We start from the raw sequence: 27324 nt of genomic DNA, 5'->3' as shown, positions 1-27324 counted from the left end.
GCCTGATGTCATGCCTACAGCCAGCCTGTCACAGTCGGTTAAAGTTGATTTTAATAGTTGAGAAAAAAGAATCCACACCAGGTTTCAAATGTAACCACACCCCCTGCATTGGTGCACAAAACAGGTGCTTTTTTTGGCACTGATAATAGTTTTTGTTTTATTATCAATAAAATTTAGCAGGGCAGGACAAAGATGATTTAAGGCCGTTGTTGCTTTTAACTTTATGATTTAATGGTCATTTATGGTAGAATACTCACCTACCTTGCCCTGAAGCAAAGTTTCATTTTGCCTGTGTGGGTGTGTGGTTGTGTGTGGGGGGGTGTGTGTGTATATATTGTGTATATAAAGAATAGCTCTTTTCAAGAAACTTACAGCTTTCTCTTGGTCTGGTACCAGAACACCCCTTGTCTGCACAAGTGAATTTGGGTAAGATCTACCATTTATATCTAGAACTTACAACTTAAAATGTTCATGAACGTGTTCTAGTAGTTAATATGTAGCAGACCATGTGTCAATTCATTTATTGTAACTTTTCTCAGTTAATGAATTAATTACTACATTTAATTAACTATTAATGAACAAGTAAGCATTATATATATATATATATATATATATATATATATATATATATATATATATATATATATATATATATATATATAATGTTGTTCATTAATAGTTAATAGGTGCTGTCACAATATTTAGCCCATACATTTACGTTAATTTAGTAATTAATTAATTAACTGTGAGAAAATGTACAATAAATGAATTGACACATGGTCTGCTACACATTAACTAACTATTAAAATAATATGAAATCATGTTTTATTAATCTGTTTACTTCTTGTTCATTAATAGTTAATAAGTGCTACTAAACATTTACTTCAATTTATGAATTTATAAACTTTTAGAAATGTTACTACAAATCAAGTAACAAATTATCTACTAACTGTTAACTAACTATTAACAGACATAACAAATGTGTATTAATATATTTACTGTTTGTGTGTTAATAGTTAATAGGTGCTCCTTAAAATAAAGTGTGACCTTTAATTATACTCGAGATTTATAGGTACACTGCGACTCCTAAATTTTATGACTGTTTGCGGCCAACTTCTCTCTCCCAATGAGCTATTTTCAGCTATATATAGGTTTTGAACCCATAGCCCCTCCCACGGGTTAAACTATGTCCAAAGTCGCGTTCACGACTATAATAGGTTGCGTTATCTGCGCACACATTCTCTAGAATGGCTGTCCCGACAGCTTCAGCCAACACCAACTCATTGGGGCCTATGTACTAAGAAAGGCCAGTCGCAGGGCAAACTACCGCAATTAGCGTTTTTGTTGCTACTGTTGGCAAAAAAATCCTCTGTACTCAGAGAAGATATGTAAATGAAGAGACCAGCAATATATTCATTTGAATTTCTGTTGCGACACTTTAGCGAGATAAGCATTCCGTGAGATATGCAACATTTTTCAGAATAAATGACCGTTGTCTTTTGGATAGACTGACCTATATAGCCAGCCTCAACCTGGGATGAGTGGTGAAGGGGAAATATAGAATGCGATATTCGAAAAAGCAATGAACAAGGAGGCAGCAAATAAACTCTGAGTGATACAAAAGCATGGTATTAATGTCCTGTTCACAAGCAGGCTACAGTTTCTTTTGGAATAGAAACCACTTTCTGTATTAACTCACTTTCAATACCTGTACAGTAGCAATACAGTTATGATGACGTGTTTCTGAATTCATTGCTATGACAGCTGTATCACTTTTTATACAAACAGCTCCCTCAAGTAATATGCCTATGGCATGATTTACCGTATGTCAATGTATTTTTGTGGAAAAGCAGGCTAATATATTTCTGTAAGTAGTTCCAGTTTTGTTAGAGAAACCTGTAAACAATTTTTTTTTTTAATATAGGCTACTATTCAGTGGTGTGTGATGACATATTTAGCAAGGCATTCAACATTTTTTAAAATTACCTTTTTTTAATAGTCCAATATCATTTAGATAGCAATGAAACCTATATTTGACAATGGCATTAAATGTGACTTCACTCACTGATTTGGTAATTCTGAGTCCTTTTGATGTCCAGGATAAAAATAAAAATATCAGAGCTTTACAATGTGTAACACTTGTTGATTCGTTTATCTGAAGATTAATGCAAGCTTGTTATAATGTGCGTCACTGCAGGCTAACTGCTTCAAACTTTTCTTCAGCTTTTTTTCCTGGGCTATCATGTCTGAACTAGGTTATATGCACGTATATTCTTCTGTTATATTTATTTATTAAGCATATTGAACAAAAACTCTTGTTCTAAACTAACTGATCGACCAAACCCTGTGCCAATACCAAATCAGGTGAGTATCTGGGCTTCCTTATAATAGGATAGATTGGGCTCCCATTAGCGCTATGCAGACTTAATGCACTTAGAACTGAGTGCTGTAGTACATTAGAATTGCAGTAGTGGGTTTAGCTGCATAGGATCAAACAAGAGAATAAAGACATAAAACAGTGACTGATCATCACTCCCTCAGAAGGTCAAAAACATTCGCCTATATATGTAGATAAATATATAGGACGACCATTGTAAAACATTAGCCTATATATGTAGATAAATATATAGGACGACCATTGTAAAACATTTACCTATATATGTAGATAAATATATAGGGCGACCATTGTAAAATATTTACCTATATATGTAGATAAATATATAGGGCGACCATTGTAAAATATTTACCTATATATGTAGATAAATATATAGGACAGTCGACCGAACCCACATCAACAACTTTTCCCTCTCTTTCAGCCTGGCCTGCTTTCCGATAGGACACACACTCTTAAGCTCCTGCAGTATGTTGTGAAATAAACTGCAAATCTTTTTCTTTTCAAACACTGAAGTGATTATTGGTTATTTGTGTGTGTTGGTGAGCATTGCTAATATTAATAATATTGTTTAGGGGTTAACCCAGAGCATTTAATAGAAATTAAATGTTAGTTTGTGTCTGTTGTGCTCTGGCCCTTGAGGTCTGTGTATTTATCAGGTCTCTAAAAGCTGTTTTAACTGGTAATTAAGAAAGAAAAGGTAACAACGTCACCTGACACTTCTGACTAGCTTGCGACAGGTTTACGACTCTTAAAACAGGCGCAATACTTTAGCACATCTACCCCATTGTCTCTAGATCCGGTAAGTATTTTATTTTGAAATAAAAAATTAGCAAAACTTTACCATTGTTTTAACCCAAAAATAAACCATGAGCTTAATCTTTCTCAACTCGCTGTTTTCTGGTCCTATCTACCGTAAGGAATATGTGCTCCTATTCCGCACAATAGACACAAGCAGGCACCGCTTTCAAACTCAAAGAAAAGTTTCCAACCGTCTTTTTATTTTTCTTTCTTTTACAGGTTTGGTTGCAGCCAACATACCACCCCAGAACAAAGGATCCCCTCTCTCCCTCCCAGGTAAGTTATTTGACATGTCATCTTTTTATATGTATAGGATTCCCCTCCCGCAGCACCTTTCTTTATTTAATTCAACCCATTGTAAACACTGTTAATTTATCAATCAGTTATGGAATGTTCGTGAGTCTCGTTGTGCTTTGCTGTGGGGATTAACAGTGATGGAGTTCCTTTTGTTTTTCACTCTGTTGTAAGATACAATAGTTCCCAGCCATACAAAAGTTCCCAGGTCAACTTCTGGTTTTAGTTTTTGTAGTTATTTTCAAATAAAAGAATTCAACTGCATATTTGATTTGGCATTTTAAAATCATAAATAACTAACCTACATCGTCACAGTCATGTAATGATGTCAAGCTGCAGTCTCAGGAAGAGACTCCCTACTTGGAGTGTTTCTTTTTAGCAGATTTGTGGCATCTTAAAGTGATAAAACGTCACCTGTATAAATAGGGGATTTGAAAGAAAAAAATGAAATCAATAACATTAATGTTTTCAACATAAACTACAATGATCAAATAAGAACCGTGAGTTTTTACAGCCATGACAATCATATCTGTCTCCTTCTAGTCTATATCACCTTTCGAATTGTAGATTGTGAGAAGTATACACCATCCTGACCACTTTTAAACTACAGTCCACTGTGCTCTTTCCAAGATGGCTTCACATGTCATTTTTAGAAGATGTTCAGAACTACATTTTTCATCATCTCCACCAATACATAAGTGTGCAGGAGGATGATGGGAAATGTAGTTCCTGTGTAACTGGCATACTCTCACGTTACACCCCAGCACAAAGCCAGTAACAAAACACATATAGAAAAGTAAATAAATGCAAAGACATGTTGTTATGCCCACGCTTTTTAAGTTCCCAGTGATAGTTAACCTGGCCCTTGGATCCCATCTAAATTAATTTAATGATAATAGCAACAAAATGAAGGATGTGCGTTGGTGCTCCATGCTACCATGCTTGGTGCCTCAGTGCCCTTGCATCAGCTCACAGTGCTAGAGCAACCCACCTAAGCCTTGGTGTGTACTTTACCTTGCGCTGCACATCCAGTATTTCTAACAATTTCATCCCGAGGGCTACAGTGAAACGTACTGTCTCTAAATTGGGACTTTAGTGAAGACCGCATGTGTACGTGCATTATAGATAGTAATTCATAGCCAGCCAGCATTTTTGTAAATAGCAACACGTAATGTACAATCAGATAAACATTGTGTCAACGCTGTCAGTTTCAGGCAGAGCTTCATGGTCGGCAGGGTGACACAGCTGAGAGAATGCTTTCCTCTGTCATCCTGTCTGGTGCTGTCAGTGTCAGTTTCTCAGCACACAAGAAACGAGGTGCAAATAGGTGACTGATCGATCTGTATGAGTGTTTACGAAGGTGCTTTGTTAAAAAAAAAAATGTTAGTCTAAATTTATAACGGTGTTTTGTTTTTTAGCAAAATAAAATCTAAGCCTGTTTTTGGGACCCTGTCACACGGCTAGCTGAGTGGTGCCGTCAGAACCAGGAAATGAATACACAGAGAAATGAGGTGAAATGATGAAAGTGCTGTTGCGCGGTTTATTATAAATAAAAGGTTTAAACAAACAGAAGACAGGACACGGCACTTGCTCCAAAATAAATAGACAAACAAAACGGACTAACACTTAAACAAACGGTGGACGGACAGACACACAAACACGGTGAGTAAATAAACAAACAAGCATTGTGCTGGTCCTACCAGCACGCGATAGCAATTGTTATAAATATTTATCTTTAACTTTATTTCTCCTCCTCTCTCTCCCGTTCACTACTCACCGAACACCCAACCCCGAGTAAGTAAAACGTGCATCTATATATACTGTTGTGCTGGGATTCAATTACTAATTAATTATTCACTTGAACCAGCACGTGAATTAATTATGTGCAACCTCGTGCTCACATATTATATACTTTAAATGCACGTGAAGTGATGTGCAATCCCGTGCCTAAATACAACTATACATTTTAAATCACACGTGAAACACAGACCCGTTTATATCCCGTGTACCAATGCCTATACACCAATATTAACTCACCACACGCGACATACAACACAGAAATGCACACAGGGGCGGAGCACATTGCCACATATACCCCCCCTTGTGCGCAGCACACATGGCCTCAACGGCCACCTCCCCCCTTAAAAGCCCAAAAGTCCAGCACAAAGTCCTGGGCCAGAACCAGAGGCTTCAAGGGGCCCACAGGTTGTAAGGCTGTCAGCAGCAATGCTGACAGCGGGGTGGCATACTCCTGCGGAAATGCTGTCAGCAGAGACATTAATAGTCCCAAGTCTGGCTCCTCCAGCCGGGGTAGTCCTGGTAGCAGAAAGGCTGCTTGGGGGGTGGTCTCCTGACCTCCCCTCTTTTTCGTAGCCGGCAGCTCCCTTTTGTGGGGCTCCGGCCACAGTACTTCCTGCAGCGCACGTGCTGCAGTGGGAGCAGGTCTCCTGACCTCCCCCACGATCTCCGGCAACGAAACTGCTGCTGGGGTTGGTGGTCTCCAGACCTCCTCCCCCTTCTTCGTGGCCGGCAGCTCCCCTTGGTGGGGTTCCGGCCACAGTACTTCCTGCTGTGATGCGGAGCAACAGGCAGCCCCAGGCGATGCAAGGCAGGCATCCTTGGGCGAAGCGAGGCTGGCATCCTTGGGCGAAGCGAGGCTGGCATCCTTGGGCGGTGCCGGAGTCAGGACCAGTCGTGGTGCTGTGGTTGGCCACTGTAGCAGTGGCTGCGGCGGTGCTGGCCCTCTTCGTAGCCGCTGCAGCCGGGCTGTTTTCTGCTGTGCTCCCCTCAGCAGACTATGTAGTGGTTGCTGAGGAATGCCAGCAGCAAGTCCTGCTACTGTTTGTGAAGGGAGAGGCAGCTTCTGCACCTCTTCCCCTGGTGGTGATGGAGGCAGAGGTAACTCCTGCTCCTCTCCTCTTGGGGGTGAAGATGGCGGTCGGGGAAGTGATACCAGCAGGCATTGACCCTCTGCTGGTGGAAGTGGACCCAGCAGGCATTGACCCTCTGCTGGTGGAAGTGGCGGAGGTAGAGGCAGCTCCCAGCTGCTCTGCTCCTGCCGGTGAAGGTGGGAGCAGCGTGTAGTCTCCTGGCGACGAAGGTGGGAGCAGCGTGTAGTCTCCTGGCGACGAAGGTGGGAGCAGCGTGTAGTCTCCCCCTATTGCAGGGGACTGGTGCGGCTCTCCCCCTATTGCAGGGGACTGGTGCGGCGCTCCCCTTATTGCAGGGGACTGATGCGGCGCTCCCCCTATTGCAGGGGACTGGTGTGGCTCTCCCTCGGAAGGGGAAACCAGCAGGCATTCTTCCTCTGCTGGTTGTGATGGGGTAACCTGCAGGCATTCGTCCTCTGCTGGTTGTGATGGGGAAACCAGCAGGCATTCTTCCTCTCCTGGTTGTGATAGGGAAACCAGCAGGCATTCTTCCTCTGCTGGTGGAGATGGGGACAGCAGGCATTCTCCCTCTGCTGGTGGAGGTGGGAACAGCAGGCATTCTTGCTCTGCTGGTGGAGGTGGGAACAGCTGTCTCTCAGGCTTTGGATTCCCGCGGTCCCCCCGTCTGGGCGTTGGACGCTCGTGGTCCCCCCGTCTGGGCGCTGGATGCACGGGCTCCTCCCACTCAGGTGCTAGTTCCTCCTCATAACTGCGGAAGGGACAGACGTCAAAGTAATGCTTACCCTCGCATAGGCATTATTTATTTATTTTTTTAAACAGTCCTGTGGGGTTTTTTTTACACAAAAACACCTCTCCTGGTCTGACGCTTGGAGGCGCTGTTATCCCACGCAGGGCACCATATGTCACACGGCTAGCTGAGTGGTGCCGTCAGAACCAGGAAATGAATACACAGAGAAATGAGGTGAAATGATGAAAGCGCTGTTGCGCGGTTTATTATAAATAAAAGGTTTAAACAAACAGAAGACAGGACACGGCACTTGCTCCAAAATAAATCGACAAACAAAATGGACTAACACTTAAACAAACGGTGGACGGACAGACACACAAACACGGTGAGTAAATAAACAAACAAGCATTGTGCTGGTCCTACCAGCACGCGATAGCAATTGTTATAAATATTTATCTTTAACTTTATTTCTCCTCCTCTCTCTCTCGTTCACTACTCACCGAACACCCAACCCCGAGTGAGTAAAACGTGCATAAATACAACTATACATTTTAAATCACACGTGAAACACAGACCCGTTTATATCCCGTGTACCAATGCCTATACACCAACATTAACACACCACACGCAACATACAACACAGAAATGCACACAGGGGCGGAGCACATTGCCACAGACCCCAACTGTTGTTCGGCACTTCACATTAGGACTAGTAAGTTTACACCAGGCCTACCAAGTTTACTGGTTTAAAAGTTTAAAAGGTACTGGTCCTTTGGACTAGCAGCACAGTATTGTTAGTTTCTAACCCTGCACACAGATACACTCATGCACTGATGCACGCAAACTGACACACACACATAGTGACACACTGACACATGCAAACTGACACACACACATAGTGACACACTGTCACACACACAATGACATAGTGACACACACACACATTGACACACACACACAGACATTTTTACTCACCCAAAGCAGGACATTGTAATGAGTCCAAGTACAGTGTTGTGACGAATGTTTCCAGAAACATTTACACAGCCGCTGCCCCTGACCGAGAAAAAAAATACTTCTTGCAATACATTATCAAAATGTATTACAAATATACAAGTAATTCATATTGATATCAGTGTACCAGTTTATCAGGGTGTATTAAGAACATAAGAAGAACATAAGAAAGTTTACAAACGAGAGGAGGCCATTCAGCCCATCTTGCTCGTTTGGTTGTTAGTAGCTTATTGATCTCAGAATCTCATCAAGCAGCTTCTTGAAGGATCCCAGGGTGTCAGCTTCAACAACATTACTGGGGAGTTGGTTCCAGACCCTCACAATTCTCTGTGTAAAAAAGTGCCTCCTATTTTCTGTTCTGAATGCCCCTTTATCTAATCTCCATTTGTGACCCCTGGTCCTTGTTTCTTTTTTCAAGTCAAAGAAGTCCCCCGGGTTGACATTGTCTATACCTTTTAGGATTTTGAATGTTTGAATCAGATCGCCGCGTAGTCTTCTTTGTTCAAGACTGATAGATTCAATTCTTTTAGCCTGTCTGCATACGACATGCCTTTTAAACCCGGGATAATTCTGGTCGCTCTTCTTTGCACTCTTTCTAGAGCAGCAATATCCTTTTTGTAACGAGGTGACCAGAACTGAACACAATATTCTAGGTGAGGTCTTACTAATGCATTGTAAAGTTTTAACATTACTTCCCTTGATTTAAATTCAACACTTCTCACAATATATCTGAGCATCTTGTTGGCCTTTTTTATAGCTTCCCCACATTGTCTAGATGAAGACATTTCTGAGTCAACATAAACCCCTAGGTCTTTTTCATAGATCCCTTCTTCAATATCACTATCTCCCATATGATATTTATAATGCACATTTTTATTGCCTGCATGCAATACTTTACACTTTTCTCTATTAAATTTAATTTGCCATGTGTCTGCCCAATTTTGAATGCTGTCTAGATCATTTTGAATGACCTTTGCTGCTTCAACAGTGTTTGCCACTCCTCCTATTTTTGTGTCGTCTGCAAATTTAACGAGTTTGCTTACTATATCAGAGTCTAAATCATTAATGTAGATTAGGAATAGCAGAGGACCTAATACTGATCCCTGTGGTACACCACTGGTTACCTCACTCCATTTCGAGGTTTCTCCTCTAATCAGTACTTTCTGTTTTCTACCTGTTAACCACTCCCTAATCCATGTGCATGCATTTCCTTGAATCCCTACTGTGTTCAGTTTGAGAATTAATCTTTTATGCGGGACTTTGTCAAAAGCTTTCTGGAAATCTAATTAAACCATGTCGTATGCTTTGCAGTTATCCATTTTCAATGTTGCATCCTCAAAAAAGTCAAGTAGGTTAGTTAGACATGATCTCCCTTTCCTAAAACCATGCTGGCTGTCTCCCAGGATATTGTTACCATATAGGTAATTTTCCATTTTGGATCTTATTATAGTTTCCATAAGTTTATATATAATAGGGGCAGCAGTGTGGAGTAGTGGTTAGGGCTCTGGACTCTTGATCGGAGGGTCGTGGGTTCAATCCCCGGTGAGGACACTGCTGTTGTACCCTTGAGCAAGGTACTTTACCTAAATTGCTCCAGTAAAAACCCAACTGTATAAATGGGTAAACCTTAGCTTTAGTCATTACTTTTGGGGTTTTAAAAAATATTTCAAATGAGACCATGTTGTGGTCTGAGTTTGCCAATGGCTCTCTGACCTCTGTTTTAGTTATTCTGTCTTCATTATTTGAAAAGACTAAATTAAGGCATGCCTCCCCTCTAGTCGGTGCCTTGACAAATTGCGTTAGGAAGCAGTCATTTGTCATTTCCACCATTGCAATTTCGTCCGTCGTGCCCCCCATTGGGTTTTCACATTTTATACAGGGGAAGTTGAAATCCCCCATTAGTATGGCTTCTCCTTTTCTACACGCATTTCGAATGTCATTGTACAACAGATTATTTTGCTCAGCGTCTGAATTTGGCGGTCTGTAGCATGCTCCTATTATTATGCCCTTTGAATTTGTGTCCATTATTCTGACCCATATTGATTCTGCATTGTTTTCTTTGTCCTGATTTAACACCTGGGCTTCAAGGCTATTTCTTATGTATAGCGCTACCCCTCCCCCTCTTCTGTCCTGCCTGTCTTTCCTATACAGTGTGTACCCACTAATATTATATTCGTCTCCATCACTCTCAGACAACCAAGTTTCTGTAACACCTATCACATCGTAGTTATTTGTTAGTGCAGTAGCTTCAAGTTCTAACATTTTGTTTCTGAGACTTCTAGCATTAAGATAAATACATTTAATAGTGGTCTTACCTGAGTTGTTGCCCTTGTTTTGATGTAGTCTCCCTTCTGTTTTTTTGTTTTCTCCCCCTTTCCTTTCTAGTTTAAATGCTTCTGTACCGCCTGAAGGATCCTTTCTCCGAGTAGATTGGTTCCCTTTCTGTTTAAGTGCAGTCCGTCCCACCTGTATAGATAGTCCTTGTTGTAGAAAGTGCTCCAATGTTCAAGAAAGGTGAAGCCTTCCTGTGTGCACCACGATTTCACCCATGCATTTTGATTTTGTATTTCCAGCTGTCCATATGGTCCTTTGCAAGGCGCCGGCAGTATCCCAGAAAATACCACAGTTTTGGTCTTGTCTTTTAATTTCCTTCCTAGCTCTCTGAATTTGTTTTGCAGGGATCTTGGTCTGTCTCTTCCAATGTTGTTTGTACCAATGTGGACGACTACTACCGGGTCATCTCCTGTTCGTTCTAGGAGCCTGTCCACATTATCAGTGATGTGCTTGACTGAGGCTCCTGGAAGGCAGCACACTGTTGTAGTAAGGGGGTCCAAACTGCGAACTGAACTTGCTGTGTTTCTCAGTATGGAGTCCCCAACAATCATGACCTCCCTTCTTTTTGTAGGAGGTATAGCATCGGGGTTAGTGTTGTAAACTGATACCAGAATCTAGTGTAGTAACCTTATACCGTACCAGAGTTTATAATGCTGTACTACAGTTTATTACAGTATTGGATGGGTTGTTCTGTATAATCTATTGCACTTCGCTGTTTATTAGTAATAAGAAGAAGAAGAAGAAGAAGAAGAAGAAGGAGGCATGCTAACGGAACGTTTTTGGGGTTCGCATTTAAATACTATGCAACAGCAGTAGCTACGTTTTGAAAGCAGTGAAGCTGTGCATGGTTCGAGAGGAGGCTACAGTAGCTGACTGCCTCGCTTGGGTGCGTGGTACAAAAAGTGAAACATAATAGTGTGTTAAAAGACAGCTAACGTTAAAATTGGGGGTTTATTTTCATTGATTATTCATATAGCTAGGTTATTCAGCAGGTCTATATTGATATATTTATTGTTGGTTACGCAGAGAGCTTCTGGTACATGTTGTTATATATGAGGGATTTTGTAGGTAATATTTGTCGAAAGGATAATAATAATTTCATTTAAATGCCAGTTTGTTTTATTTCTTCACCGATGACGCTGTGCTCATGTTCATGCCCACGCTGGGTGTTCTGTTGTGACGTGCACGTGCAGTTTGTCCGTTCAAGCAGCTCAGTTGAGTTTTTGGAAATGAACTTTGCTCTGAGGGCAGATCAGCTCTGGGGGCAGAACTAATGTGTCGCGTCTGATTGGTTACTTGATTTTTGCCAAAGGCGGGACTAAAAGGCTTAGATAGAACATGACCTGTATCGTCTAAAAAATATACGTAGCAGAATATATTTACATTTTTCGATTATAGGAGTTGTCAAGAATTCCATTATGAAACATGGGATTTATCAGGTGCAATGACAGCTGAAAGTGGTAAGGGAAAATATTGGAGCACTAAAACAGTTCATTTTTAAATGCATGAAAAACAATGCTGCTAGTGGTTCTTTTTTGTCAAGATGGTTTTAGACATGCTTTTTTTTTTTATTTTAATTTAGTTGTTGCCAATTATTTTTATTATTTTCTCCCAATTTGGAATCGCCAATTATTTTATTATGCTCAGCTCACCGCTACCACTCCTATGCTGACTCGGGAGGGCGAAGCCGAACACACGCTGTCCTCCGAAGCGTGTGCCGTCAGCCGACCGCTTTTTTTCACACTGTGGACTCACCATGCAGCCACCCAAGAGCTACAATGTCGGAGGACAACGCAGCTCTCGGGCAGCTTACAGGCAAGCCCGCAGGTGCCCGGCCAACTACAGGGGTCGCTGGTGCGTGGTGAGCCGAGGACACCCTGGCCGACCCGTCGAACTCGCGACGTCCAGACTATAGAGCGCATCCTGCACTCCACGTGGAGCGCCTTTACTGGATGCGCCACTCGGAAGCCCCAGACATGCTTTTTAATCATGCATAGTAAGCTATTTAATGTTGCTGATACAGAATGAGGCTTGTCAGTGTAATTCTTCCCCAAAGGACAAGCAGATCTGTTTCCCTCCTGTCCTGAGAGCAGGACTGTCACTCCTGTCCCGAGAGAAGGCCTGTACCCCTGCCCCGAGAGCAGTCCTGTGCCCCTGCCCCGAGAGCAGTCCTGTGCCCCTGCCCCGAGAGCAGATCTGTGTCTCATATCTGCCCCTAACAGAGCCCCATGCCCCTCGCTAGGGCATGTCTGCCTTTTTCACATTGAAATTATACTTTGTTTAAATGGGTAATATTCTGTTATTCTAGGCCAGGTTATATTAATGTTGTTCATTATGTTAACCTAACAATCTTTTGGTTTCTAGACATCATGGTAAAAGGAAATAAGACTGGGTTAGGGGCAGAGATGAGAGAATATCTGCCACTGATGCAAGGGCAAACTTGTTCTTTCGACAGGAGGGGCTCAGACCTGTCTGCTTTTAGGGCAAAAAGGATACAGACCTGCTCTGGGGGCAGGGGCACAGGCCTGCCCTTGGGGAATGAGGGCACAGGCCTGCCCTTGGGGAATGAGGGCACAGGCCTGCCCTTGGGGAATGAGGGCACAGGCCTGCCCTTGGGGAATGAGGGAACAGGCCTGCTCTGGGGGAATGAGGGAACAGACCTGCTCTGGGGGCAGGAGAGGAACAGATCTTATTTATTTTATTTTTGACCAAAAATCTATATGGGGGTGAATTTGGGTATCTAACATGTTTATTTCAAACATTATTAGCCTTTAAAAGCAGTGTGTGTGTGTTTTCACAGAACATTGGCAGGGTGGTACCCCCTAGGTATAAACACGAAAATCTCAGGAACTATAAAGAGTTGACCGCTCAAATTTCACAAAGTTTCTAACAAACACTTTTACTAACTTTTTGCCGATTTTTAACCAAATGTGTGACGTATGGTGACATTGGCTGGTTGAATTGACAAGGAATGACCCAAGGAGGCTGTGTGGTCCAGTGGTTAAAGAAAGGGGCTTGTAACCAGGAGGTCCCCGGTTCAAATCCCACCTCACCCACTGACTCATTGTGTGACCCTGAGCAAGTCACTTCACATCCTTGTGCTCCGTCTTTCGGGTGAGACGTAGTTGTAAGTGACTCTGCAGCTGATGCAGCTGATGCAGAGTTCACACATCCTAGTCTCTGTAAGTCGCCTTGGATAAAGGCGTCTGCTAAATAATAATAATTATATATATATATATATATATATATATATATATATATATATATATATATATACATACAGTGCCTATAGAAAGTCTACACCCCCTTTCAAAATGTTCACCTTTTGTTGCCTTATAGCCTGGAATTAAAATGCATTAAAATAGTTTTTTTTTCATTTATCTACACATCATTACCCCACAACTTCCAAGTGAAAAAAATATTCTAGAAATTTGTAGAAAATTAATTAAAAATAAAAACTGAAATAGCTTGGTTGGATAAGTGTCCACCCCCCTTGTAATAGCAATCCTAAATTAACTCAGGTGTAACCATTCGCCTTCAAAATCACATACCAAGTTAAATGGCCTCCACCTTTGTTAAATTGTAGTGATTCACATGATTTCAGGATAAATTCAGCAGTTCCTGTAGGTTCCCTCTGCTGGGTAGTGCATTTCAAAGCAAAGACTCAACCATGAGCACCAAGGCGCTTTCAAAAGAACTCCGGGACAAAGTTGTTGAAAGGTACAGATCAGGGGATGGGTATAAAAAAATATCAAAGGCCTTGAATATCCCTTGGAGCACGGTCAAGACGTTTATTAAGAAGTGGAAGGTGTATGGCACCACCAAGACCCTGCCTAGATCAGGCCGTCCCTCCAAACTGGATGACCGAGCAAGAAGGAGACTAATCAGAGAGGCTACCAAGAGGCCAATGGCAACTTTGCAAGAGCTACAGGCTTTTATGGCCAAGACTGGTCAAAGTGTGCATGTGACAACAATATCCCAAGCACTCCACAAATCTGGCCTGTATGGTAGGGTGGCAAGAAGGAAGCCATTACTCAAGAAAGCCCACCTTGAATCCCGTTTGAAGTATGCAAAAAAAACACTCGGGAGATTCTGTAGCCATGTGGCAAAAAGTTTTGTGGTATGACGAAACTAAAATGGAACTTTTTGGCCTAAATGCAAAGTGTCATGTTTGGCGCAAACCCAGCATAGCGCATCACCCAAAGAACACCATGCCTACTGTGAAGAATGGTGGTGGCAGCATCATGTTACAGGGATGTTTCTCATCAGCAGGGACTGGGGCACTTGTCAGGATAGAAGGGAAAATTAATGGAGCAAAGTACAAAGAAGTCATTGAGGAAGACCTGCTGCCCTCTGCAAGAAAGCTGAAATTGGGACAGAAGTTCACCTTTCAGCATGACAACAACCCAAAGCACACAGCCAAAGCTACACTGGAGTGGCTAAGGAACAACAAAGTAAATGTCCTTGAGTGGCTCAGTCAGAGCCCCGACCTAAATCCAATCGCAAATTTGTGGCATGATTTGAAGATTGCTGTCTATCAACGCTCCCCAAGGAACTTGACAGAGCTTGAACAGTTTTGTAAAGAAGAATGGTCAAATATTGCCAAATCTAGGTGTGCAAAGTTGGTAGAGACCTATCCCAACAGACTCACAGCTGTAATTGCTGCCAAAGGTGCCTCCACCAAGTATTAACTCAGGGGGGTGAAGACTTATCCAATTATGATCTTTCAGTTTTGCATGACAGGCACACACACACTGGGCAGCCAGTGGGGCTGTGTGTCCCTCTCCCAGGAGGACTGCCATTTTTTCTGGCTTTTTGGGAAATGGGGGAGGAAAATTTACATTTTTTCAAGTAAATGATCTTGGGTTGGGAGTATATGGCAATTTAGGAGAAAGTGCATCTCTGTTTCCAGTTCTTCTGTCTCACAGTGACCACACAGCCAATCTGGTCTGTGCAGAATTTTTTGGTTTACCTCTCTCTCTCTCTCTCTCTCTCTCTCTCTCTCTCTCTCCCCCCTCACCCTCCCTCTCTTTCTATCGCACACTCTATTAACCTGTCTTTCTCGTTCCCTCTCTCTTTCTCATTCCCTCTGTCTCTCTATTAACCTCTCTCTGTCCGTCTCCCTCCCCTTCTCTCCAGACCTCCCCTCAGTTCTCCCGATCGAGGAAGACCTTCCTCCTTACTCCCTAATGATGTCGGGCAGCACTTCCAAGATCAACTGTCGTGTATGTCAGTCCCTCATTAGTGTGAAGGCAGACAGCCACCAGCACCTTGTTAAGTGTGGGGTCTGCAACGAGGCAACGGTGAGGAGAGTGTGTGTGTTTGCATCTGTGTGCGTGTGCGTGTCTCAACATGTGTCTAAGTATGTATGCGTGTACGTGTGCATGAGTGTGTGAAGCTAGGTCTGTATTATTGTATTTCTGTGTTATTGTATTTCTTGCTCTTATTGTATTACTTGTATTGTAACGCTTGAAATGTTTTTGCTTACGATTGTAAGTCGCCCTGGATAAGGGCGTCTGCTAAGAAATAAATAATAATAATAATTATTATAATTATTACTGTACTGAAAAGTAGTCAGTGTATCTGTGTTAACCTCCCTTCTTTCTCTCTCTCTCCCCCTTTCAACCCCTCCCTCTCTCTCTCTCCCCATCTCTCTTTCTCCCATACCTCATTCTCCCCCCTCCCTTCCCCCCCCCCCTCTCTCAGCCCATTAAGAACCCTCCTCCTGGTAAGAAGTATGTGCGCTGTCCTTGTAACTGTCTCTTGATCTGCAAAGCAACTTCACAGAGAATGGCCTGTCCCCGTCCTTACTGGTGAGAGAAGGAGGGGAGATGGGGGAGAAAGAGGAGAGGGGAGGGGAGGGGGGATGGGGGAGAGGAGAAGGAGGAGGAGGGGGAGAGGGGAGGGGAGAGGGGAGGGGAGAAAGGAGATTCAGGCCCACACACACACACACACATATGTAATTATGTCTCTCTTCTGCTCTCTCTCCCTCTCTGCCGCTCCTTTTCTCTCTATCTGTCTCAGTAAGAGAATTATAAACTTGGGTCCAGTGGAGTCAGATTCAGGTCCTGTCAGCCCAGAGCTGCAGCCTTGTGGAGCCAGAGTGAGCTGTGGACACTGCGCTCACACATTCCTGGTGCGATTCACAATTCATCTTCATCTTCATATTCATCATCCTAATTAATAATCACAAGTACTGTAATAATAATCAGAATAAGAATCAATAAGATTGATAATAATTCTCTCTCTGTTTCAGTGGACTGACTTTACAAAGAAGAAACTCGCCAGATGCCCTCACTGTCGGAAAGTGTAAGTCTGTGTGTCTGTCTGTCTGTCTGTCTGTCTGTCTGTCTGTCTGTCTGTCTGTCTCTCACACACACACACACACACACACACACACACACACACACATTGACCCTGCCACTTACACAGTCCAGAATTGAGCCTCACATTTTATCATAATGCAATCATGTTATCATGTATAACTGTCTCTTTTGCCCTCTCCCTGTCTTTCTCTCAGGTCCTTTATTGGACGGCGTTACCCCTGGCAACGCTGTGTTTACTTTTTCATGCTGGGTCTCTTCTTTGCTGTCATTGCTGGAGGACTAATGGTGAGATGGAGGGAGGGAGGGATGGGGGGGCAGGGGGAGCTACATGGCCACACCCAAAAATCTTTTCATTCTAGAATGTGTTTAAATGGTATATACCATCAGACTCAAGTTCAGTCTTTTTCAAATGAATTGGTGCGTCACCTCCCAAAAAATATCAAGGAATTAAGACCAAACAGGTCAAGAAAGGTCTGCACTCAAATAGAGCAACTCACTCAAACTCTGTTTTCAAAAACACTTTTCATGGTTTCTTTTTAATATCTTTCAGCTTTTAATATGTTTCAGCTCACAGCCTTCATCTGATGAAGCAGGAGTAAAAAGAGAATGTAATTGAATAATAATATTTGCAAATATTATTCATTCTCTCTCTCTCTCTCTCTCAGGCTTGCACTTGGCAGGAGGCTGAGCAGTACGGAGCGATCTATGCCATCTGGGCTGTGGTTCTGGTTCTGTGTGTGGTTTGTCTGGGTTGGGCGGTTTACTGGGCCTGCATTAAAATCAGCGAGCCTGTACAGAACTACACATAGAGGGAAAGAGGGAGGAGAGGAGGAGGAAGAGGAAGGAGAGGGGTGGAAGGGAGAGGGGTGGGAGAAAAGGAGAGAGAGGAGCTGATTTATAACTATACTGATTAAACTGGAGAGAGTGAGAGTTAGAGGAGCGGGGGGGGGGGGGGGGTTACAGAGACAGACATTATTATAAAAAGTTTCTTGTTAAAGGAGAATTCAAAAGTAAGGCAACACACCCGCCTATTGCTACAAATGTGCCTTACAGTAAAAATCCAGAGTGAGTGAGAGAGAGGAGGGATGGAGCAAAAGAGAGAGAGAGAGAGATGTTAATTAGCCAATCTCAATAATAATAATTGTTCTGTCATTAAATTCAAATTGACTTTATTAGCATGTAAAAATAAGTGTTGTCAAAGCACATACATGGCACAAACAACAACAATATATACAAATAAATAAAGAAAATGCAGTGCACATAAATATATATATATATATACACACACACACATATACAGCAGCCTCCAGGATCATTCATACCCCCAATACACTGCAACTGGTTTGAGCAAAATAAATGCAAGCGCTCTCCCAAGACTGTCCGCATGAAAGCTTCAAGACCATCGGCACTGGACACTGCCAAGAAATATCTGAAAACACGACGTTCAAACCTCTTCACACCCTTTAAATTAAAATGCAGTTATCCCAGACAAACATGCCCCCACAATTCCTCATGCCCAATCTATCCATGCTACAAACACCGAACGCACACCTGCATCTTCCACCAAAACTTTCAGTTACATTGTATCAAGTGCATGAACAGTCCCAGAGTCCACTGCACACATACATATACATACATATAAACACTTCCCTTACAGGATATGTCGATCCGCTTTTATCTAAGTCAGCAAGCAACACTTATAAGCCGTATAAAACCGTATAAGACAAAATGTGTTCCATTTCCTTACCCTAAGCACAGTAAGTATGTAAGCCACAGCATACTCTAGCCTGTCTCAGCAGTCAGGTGAGCGAGCAATCAGGAATCCTGTTTGTGACGCCAATTCTGTAAGAAATATTTTTAGAACACGGAAACAATACAATAGAGGTCAAGCTTAAACAGTTTGACAAGTTTATTGTCTTTTGGTCACAACGACCACAGAACTGGAAGCTCCTCTCAAGGATACTTAGTGAGATACATCTTCCCTGTCCCTTTATACAGTTCTCTCCCTACAGCAAATCAGCATTAGGTTACAAAGTACAAGAAAACAAAAAAGTACACATATTCATTTGATTGGTTAAAGACTTATTCCCATTGTAAATATTTGCTATGCCAGATCTTATCGTGGCACAAGGTTTATGGCTGGCCATCTGCACTTTACCAGGTAAATATTTAATAATAGCTAACTCACCCAGACACTATAGCCCACCTCACACTTAGCACACAGAATTCCCTGAGAGTGCAATTTGTCAAACTTTTGCTCAGGTTTGAGCTTTGCTGTTACCCAGAACACTTGATAATCAGAGAAACACAAAAACACATTCTTCACCTGAAAAACATCTTTCATCTGTAAATGTTACAAAATGTGATGGCTCACAGACCTGTACAATTATAATGTTGAGATCTGTTTCCATGGGTAAGGGTGCCGTTAGTGTTAGGAGTTTATTATAGGAGAGTATTACTAATTTGTTTTGGCTTTTCCTACTTTTATTTATTCATATATATATATATATATATATATATATATATATATATATATATATATATATATATATATATATATATATATATATATATTCCAAGAAAGTAATGGTGTTTGTATGTGAGTGATAATGATTTATAAAAGTATTTGAAAGGGAAGCGGGAAGGGGCAAATATGTGTACTATTCACTGGTAAACACTTCAGTTTGCCCTCTTGTGTGAATTATAATTCATAAAAACTAAACCTCCAGCACTGCGATCCAGGCAGCTTGCTGAATGTGCGCTCATTCACACCCCTGAAGTATGTCTGGTTGATGTTTTCATCTGTAGGTGAGTTTGGGCTCAGTACAGGCGTCAGGATCTACGGTTGTAAGGGGTCGCCACTGTCTGATTGTGGCAATTTTATGTCTGCTTTTCAGAGTTCTTAAAATAATCACGAAAATATGAGGCCCGCAATTACTGACAGCTTTAATAAATTAGTTGGAATATTAGAACATAAGAACATATTTGATAGACCTCATTTGCAAAATCTCTCAGAAACCCCCAGAATTACATATGCATATGCACAATTACATATGTATCAAGGGCTAAAGTGCAAAGAGACACCACTCCCGGAAATTACATCTTAATTGCGTGTTTATGCATTGCGTGCCTTTTATAAATCCAAACCAAAAATTGAGAACCCTCAATGCCATTTTATACAGTCGTAAAACATCCTTTGTGCAATCCTTTTATAAATCTGGGTCTCTACCATTCCTGATTGATTGACATGACGGCACCATGTCTCTTGTAGAACAATAATGTGTTTTATGTTGATAAGAAATTCCGGGTCTGTGCTGTTCAGCCCTAAAGTTGAGGAATACAGGCCCTGAATGTTCCAGATACTAATTGAAAGAGATCTCATTTTTATATATATATATATATATAGATATATATATATATATAAATATAGATATAGATACATATTTTTTCTAGGTTACCTTTTTATGTAGAATGAAACAAATTGAATTTAAGCCGTTCATGTCTTTATATGTGCGTGGGTTTTTTTTTCAGTGTTTTGCTGAATCGCCAGTAGGCTTGATGTACATTACCAGTGTGCATCCGGGTTTCTCAGCTCATCAGCCGTGTGCAGATGAGTTTAGGAGCTGCTTGATCTCCCCAGCTCAGTGAGGGCAGGGCTGGCTGGCTGGGCGAGGGCAGTAACGTGGTTGGCTGTTGGGCTGCAGTCTAGACTGTGTGGGAGTTTCCCCTAGGGGCTCTCCTCCCTGGCTCGTGCATTGTGGGACGGGCTAGATGGGTCCCGGCCCAGGGCACATTCTTTCAGGACCTTGGCAGACTTGGAGGCCCTGCTGGTTGAGGTGGACCCTGTGGTACAGGTGCTGGGTGCTCAGGGTGGGTCAGAGGGACACGTGGCAGCTGTGCACAGCATCCTGAGATCTCCAAAATCACTTCCTCTCTTTGAAAATGTATTCATTTTGGTCTTTGTTTATTTTTAAGAATTAGCTTATTCTCCACAGCAATCCACACACTCCGCACACACAAGTCTGCGTGCATGTGTGAATTGCTGGAATGCTGTACGAATTCATCTCTTAAATCCAAACGTGACGATAATGTTTTATTTTAATAATGTTTTATTTCCATTGTGTAAACATTCCTGTAAAAGTCCTGTGATTTTTATTCTATTTCTGCTCTATTTCGACTCTTACTGTCAATATATCTGTGTGTTATATTTACCCTGGTTTTATATATATACAGACATGCTCAAATTTGTTGGTACCCTTACAGCTCATTAAAATAATGCTTCATTCCTCCTGAAAAGTGATGAAATTAAAAGCTATTTTATCATGTATACTTGCATGCCTTTGGTATGTCATAGAATAAAGCAAATAAGCTGTGAAAAGAGATGGATTATTGCTTATTCTACAAAGATATTCTAAAATGGCATGGACACATTTGTTGGTACCCCTTAGAAAAGGTAATAAATAATTGGATTATAGTGATATTTCAAACTAATTAGTTTCTTTAATTAGTATCTGTCACAAAGACGGCCGGAGTGGGTGGCGTCAGACCAGAAACAGGAACACAAACGACAGAGAGATGTGGAGTTTGGTGGAGCTGAGCGAATGCTTTCGCTCAGCATTTAATGAATAAACAGACAGAAAATAAACGGTTGTAACAAAACACAGGACACGGCACTTGAGGCCAAAATAAATAGACAAACAAAACGAACTAAACAGTGCACAGACAGACGAACACAACACGGTGAGCAGATTACTACTACTACTTCTTCTTATTCTTAACATTTACCTCCGCTCCAATCCCGTTCTCCACTCACCGAACACCTAACCACGACTGAGTGCTACGTGTCTCTATATATACTGTTGTGCTGGGATTCAATGACTAATTAATTATTCACATGAATCCCAGCACGTGAATTAATTACGTGCAACCCCGTGCTCACATATTATACATATTTTATCTGCACGTGAAGTGATGTGCCATCCTCGTGCCTAAATATAATTATACACTTTAAACACACGTGAAACACAGACCCGTTTATATCCCGTGTACCAATCTATACACCAACATTAACATACGCACGCATACATACATACACAGAACACACAAATGCACACAGGGGCGGGGCACTTTGCCACAGTATCACACATGTCTCAAATCTTGTAATCAGTCATTCAGCCTATTTAAATGGAGAAAAGTAGTCACTGTGCTGTTTGGTATCATTGTGTGCACCACACTGAATATGGACCAGAGAAAGCAAAGGAGAGAGTTGTCTGAGGAGATCAGAAAGAAAATAATAGACAAGCATGGTAAAGGTAAAGGCTACAAGACCATCTCCAAGCAGCTTGATGTTCCTGTGAAAACAGTTGCAAATATTATTAAGAAGTTTAAGGTCCATGGAACTGTAGCCAACCTCCCTGGGCGCGGCCGCAAGAGGAAAATCGACCCCAGAGTGAACAGAAGGATGGTGCGAATGGTAGAAAAAGAACCAAGGATAACTGCCAAAGAGATACAAGCTGAACTCCAAGGCGAAGGTACGTCAGTTTCTGATCGCACCATCCGTCACTTTTTGAGCGAAAGTGGGCTCCATGGAAGAAGACCCAGGAGGACTCCACTTTTGAAAGAAAAACATAAAAAAGCCAGACTGGAATATGCTAAAATGCATATTGACAAGCCACAATCCTTCTGGGAGAATGTCCTTTTGACAGATGAGTCAAAACTGGAGCTTTTTGGCAAGTCACATCAGCTCTATGTTCACAGATGAAAAAATGAAGCTTTCAAAGAAAAGAACACCATACCTACAGTGAAACATGGAGGAGGCTCGGTTATGTTTTGGGGCTGCTTTGCTGCGCCTGGCACAGGGTGCCTTGAATCTGTGCAGGGCACAATGAAATCTCAAGACTATCAAGGCATTCTGGAGCGAAACGTACTGCCCAGTGTCAGAAAGCTCTGTCTCAGTCGCAGGTCATGGGTCCTCCAATAGGATAATGACCCAAAACACACAGCTAAAAGCACCCAAGAACGGATAAGAACAAAACATTGGACTATTCTGAAGTGGCCTTCTATGAGTCCTGATCTGAATCCTATCGAACATCTATGGAAAGAGCTGAAACTTGCAGTCTGGAGAAGGCACCCATCAAACCTGGGACAGCTGGAGCAGTTTGCTCAGGAGTGGGCCAAACTACCTGTTAACAGGTGCAGAAGTCTCATTGAGATCTACAGAAAGCGTTTGATTGCAGTGATTGCCTCTAAAGGTTGTGCAACAAAATATTAGGTTAGCAGTCCCATCATTTTTGTCCATGCCATTTTCATTTGTTTTCTTATTTACAATATTATGTTGAATAAAAAATCAAAAGCAAAGTCTGATTTCTATAAAATATGGAATAAACAATGGTGGATGACAATTACTTTTGTCAGTTTCAAGTTATTTCAGAGAAAATTGTGCATTCTTTGTTTTTTGTGGAGGGGTACCAACAAATTTGAGCACGTCTGTATATATACAGTACTGTGCAAAAGTTTTAGGCAGGTGTGAAAAAATGCTGTAAAGTAAGAATGCTTTCAAAAATAGACATGTTAATAGTTTATATTTATCAATTAACAAAATGCAAAGTGAGTGAACAGAAGAAAAATCTACATCAAAACAGTATTTGGTGTGACCACCCTTTGCCTTCAAAACAGCATCAATTCTTCTAGGTACACTTGCACACAGTTTTTGAAGGAACTCGGCAGGTAGGTTGGCCCAAACATCTTGGAGAAGTAACCACAGTTCTTCTGTGGATTTAGGCAGCCTCAGTTGCTTCTCTCTCTTCATGTAATCCCAGACAGACTCGATGATGTTGAGATCAGGGCTCTGTGGGGGCCATACCATCACTTCCAGGACTCCTTGTTCTTCTTTATGCTGAAGATAGTTCTTAATGACTTTCGTTGTATGTTTGGGGTCGTTGTCATGCTGCAGAATAAATTTGGGGCCAATCGGATGCCTCCCTGATGGTATTGCATGATGGATAAGTATCTGCCTGTACTTCTCAGCATTGAGGAGACCATTAATTCTGATCAAATCCCCAATTCCATTTGCAGAAATGCAGCCCCAAACTTGCAAGGAATCTCCACCATGCTTCACTGTTGCCTGCAGACACTCATTCGTGTACCGCTCTCCAGCCCTTCGGCGAACAAACTGCCTTCTGCTACAGCCAAATATTTCAAATTTTGACTCATCAGTCCAGAGCACCTGCTGCCATTTTTCTGCACCCCAGTTCCTGTGTTTTCGTGCATAGTTGAGTCGCTTGGCCTTGTTTCCACGTCGGAGGTATGGCTTTTTGGCCGCAAGTCTTCTCCGGACAGTAGATGGGTGTACCAGGGTCCCACTGTTTTCTGCCAATTCTGAGCTGATGGCACTGCTGGACATCTTCCGATTGCGAAGGGAAGTAAGCATGATGTGTCTTTCATCTGCTGCAGTAAGTTTCCTTGGCCGACCACTGCGTCTACGGTCCTCAACGTTGCCCGTTTCTTTGTGCTTCTTCAAAAGAGCTTGGACAGCACATCTGGAAACCCCTGTCTGCCTTGAAATTTCTGCCTGGGAGAGACCTTGCTGATGCAGTATAACTACCTTGTGTCTTGTTGCTGTGCTCAGTCTTGCCATGGTGTATGACTTTTGACAGTAAACTGTCTTCAGCAACCTCACCTTGTTAGCTGAGTTTGGCTGTTCCTCACCCAGTTTTATTCCTCCTACATAGCTGTTTCTGTTTCAGTTAATGATTGTGTTTCAACCTACATATTGAATTGATGATCAATAGCACCTGTTTGGTATAATCGTTTAATCATACACCTGACTATATGCCTACAAAATCCCTGACTTTGTGCAAGTGTACCTAGAAGAATTGATGCTGTTTTGAAGGCAAAGGGTGGTCACACCAAATACTGATTTGATGTAGTTAGTTAATTGATAAATATAATCTATTAACATGTCTATTTTTGAAAGCATTCTTACTTTACAGCATTTTTTCACACCTGCCTAAAACTTTTGCACAGTACTGTATATATATATATATATATATATATATATATATATATATATATATATATATATATATATATATATTGTAACACGATTGCCACTCACACGAGTTCGTGCCCCTTTAAAATTACGACCCAGCACACAGAAATGGATTTTCTTGCGCGGTTGCGCTAATTTTTTAAATAAAGACAAAAATAAAACAAATACACAAAATAAACACCTAGCTCTGTACGAGCACTAACTTACACAAGGGAACACCCTTCCTAACACGGGATAGCTAAGCTGTTTTCCCGACTTTTCAAAAACCACAAACTTAAACCCCAGATTTGACACCGCACTTACTTTTCTCTCTGGCTACTCGGAGACAGAGCACCTCTTCTGCCTCCTTCTACTCAGCAGCCTCGAGCAGACTGCTTGCTCTCCTTTTAAATCCCGCACCTGGACCTAATTTTTAATAACGTCCAGGTGCGGATGATAATTAACAATAAAACAATTAAACTAAACAATAAGCAAATCAATTAGCAAATTAAGTGAAACAATAAAGCAATACAAATCAAACAAAAAGGTGCATTTTCACAAGTTTTTCTTTGCAGGGAGGTTTTAACCCCCTCCCTGCCGTCTCTCACACCCCGCTATATTACAATAAATATATATATATATATATATATATATATATATATATATATATATATATATATATATATATATATATATATATATACACTTCAAAATACAGGTACATTAACTACAATGTAGTTACACTGTAATTACAGTATATAATACATGTAATTCCTCATAAATCCTATAAGTGGACCAGTAACTACATTATGGAATTCAATAAATTAACAACATGTAGTTCTATTTAGTTACATATGTAACTAAGTTAAAACATAGTCTGACCTTAATTACAGTATTACTGATTGTGAAATGACCCCTTGTTACCTGTTGATAACAGGACATGGTAAATGTAACAACATTATGAATCATGGTAATTATAAAACAAACATAATTAAATGTAATTCCTTTGGCAGTGTATTGTATTTTGAAGTGACTCCTTGTTATCTTGTAATAAAAGAAATAATGAATTTAATTGCATTGTGAATCATGATAATTGCAATAAAACAAATATAATTCAATGTGATTCCTTTGGCAGTGTACTGTATTTTGAAGTGACTCTTTGTTACCATGTAATAAAAGAAAATACTGAATGTAATTACATTGTGAATCATGGCAAGTACACTGATAGGTAACCCTGTGCGATTTCTTTGGAAATGTTTTGTGTTTTTAGGTAACACTGCTTCACTTGCCAGTAACATCCAATTATAGTAATATAGTAGTGTACATTTAAAGTGAAAGGGGCTGGGTGTGACATTACTGTTAAAACGTTAAGTGATAGGTGGAAAATAAAATACACGTTATATTCAGTTTTATTTTTCTGTATGCATACATTCCAAACAGACACACATTTGAATCTATAATACATTAAACATACACGGTCACCTCACACTTTTAAGACAAAAAAGAATAGTTAGGAGTACCCAAATATGTAGGTGGGGATTTGCAAAGCATTTTACTCCAAAGAAAAAACCCTATTAATGTTACAAAATTTAAAATGAAAATAAATAAATAAATAGATAAAATGCTTAAACTCATTTCTTGAGTAATGCTTTCTTCGTTATATTTTGTTGGTAAACACTCTATAGAACTTTAATGTCAGTCACTTAACTTTACTAATATTGAATTTTTCAATGTTCATTCCAGCAGGTCCTGGAATGAATGGCCTCCTCGTGTTTGTAAACTTTCTTATGTAAAGTTTTAACATTACTTCCCTTGATTTAAATTCAGCACTTCTCACAATATATCCAAGCATCTTGCTGGCCTTTTTTATAGCTTCCCCACATTGTCTAGATGAAGACATTTCTGAGTCAACATAAACTCCTAGGTCTTTTTCATAGTTCCCTTCTTCAATTTCAGTACCTTCCATATGATATTTATAATGTACATTTTTATTGCCTGCATGCAGTACTTTACACTTTTCTCTATTAAATTTCATTTGCCATGTGTCTGCCCAGTTCTGAATGCTCGCCAAACGACACCTGGCACCTTCCCAGTGCACGCACGTCCTCCAGCGACCCCGCACGGTCCCAGCGGCTTGCCAAACAACACCTGGCTCCTTCCCAGCGCACGCGTAAGGGCCCCAGCGACCCTGCATGGTCCCAGCGGCTCGCCAAACGACACCTGGCACCTTCCCAGCGCGCGCAAGGGCCCCAGCGACCCTGCACGGTCCCAGCAGCTCGCCAAACGACACCTGGCTCCTTCCAAGGGCGTGCCCCAGCTACACTGCACGGTCCCAGCGGCTTGCCAAACGACACCTGGCTCCTTCCCAGCGTGCACAAAGGGCCCCAGCGACCCCGCACGGTCCGAGCGGCTCGCCAAACGATACCTGGCACTTTCCCAGCACGCACACGGGCCCCTTAGACCCGGCGCGGGGTCCCAGCGCTCGCCAAATGACACCTGACACCTTGTCAGAGCGCGCA

At 41.6% G+C, this 27324-nt stretch overlaps 2 protein-coding genes across 2 annotated transcripts; one reads left to right on the top strand and one right to left on the bottom strand.

Moving 5' to 3' along the window:
• The first annotated feature begins 319 nt into the window (after positions 1 to 319).
• LOC131729996 (type 1 phosphatidylinositol 4,5-bisphosphate 4-phosphatase-like) lies at positions 320 to 19983 on the top strand. Its single transcript, XM_059020236.1, has 8 exons — positions 320 to 426; positions 3413 to 3469; positions 15590 to 15753; positions 16157 to 16263; positions 16475 to 16586; positions 16707 to 16759; positions 16971 to 17061; positions 17442 to 19983. Exons 3-8 carry the CDS (start codon positions 15640 to 15642, stop codon positions 17583 to 17585), a joined length of 621 nt encoding a protein of 206 aa, XP_058876219.1. The 5' UTR covers positions 320 to 426; positions 3413 to 3469; positions 15590 to 15639; the 3' UTR covers positions 17586 to 19983.
• On the bottom strand, positions 5002 to 13631 carry LOC131729995 (skin secretory protein xP2-like). The gene is made up of 3 exons (XM_059020235.1): positions 10432 to 13631; positions 8081 to 8158; positions 5002 to 7126 (listed from the first exon to the last, which is right to left on the bottom strand). The coding sequence occupies exons 2-3, from the start codon at positions 8092 to 8094 to the stop codon at positions 6283 to 6285; spliced, it is 858 nt and encodes a 285-aa protein (XP_058876218.1). The 5' UTR covers positions 8095 to 8158; positions 10432 to 13631; the 3' UTR covers positions 5002 to 6282.
• Positions 19984 to 27324: the final 7341 nt, after the last annotated feature.

The sequence above is a fragment of the Acipenser ruthenus genome, unplaced genomic scaffold, assembly GCF_902713425.1.
Source record: "Acipenser ruthenus unplaced genomic scaffold, fAciRut3.2 maternal haplotype, whole genome shotgun sequence".
In the NCBI taxonomy this organism is placed as follows: Eukaryota; Metazoa; Chordata; class Actinopteri; order Acipenseriformes; family Acipenseridae; genus Acipenser; species Acipenser ruthenus.
This window is presented reverse-complemented; position numbering and strand designations above follow the sequence as displayed.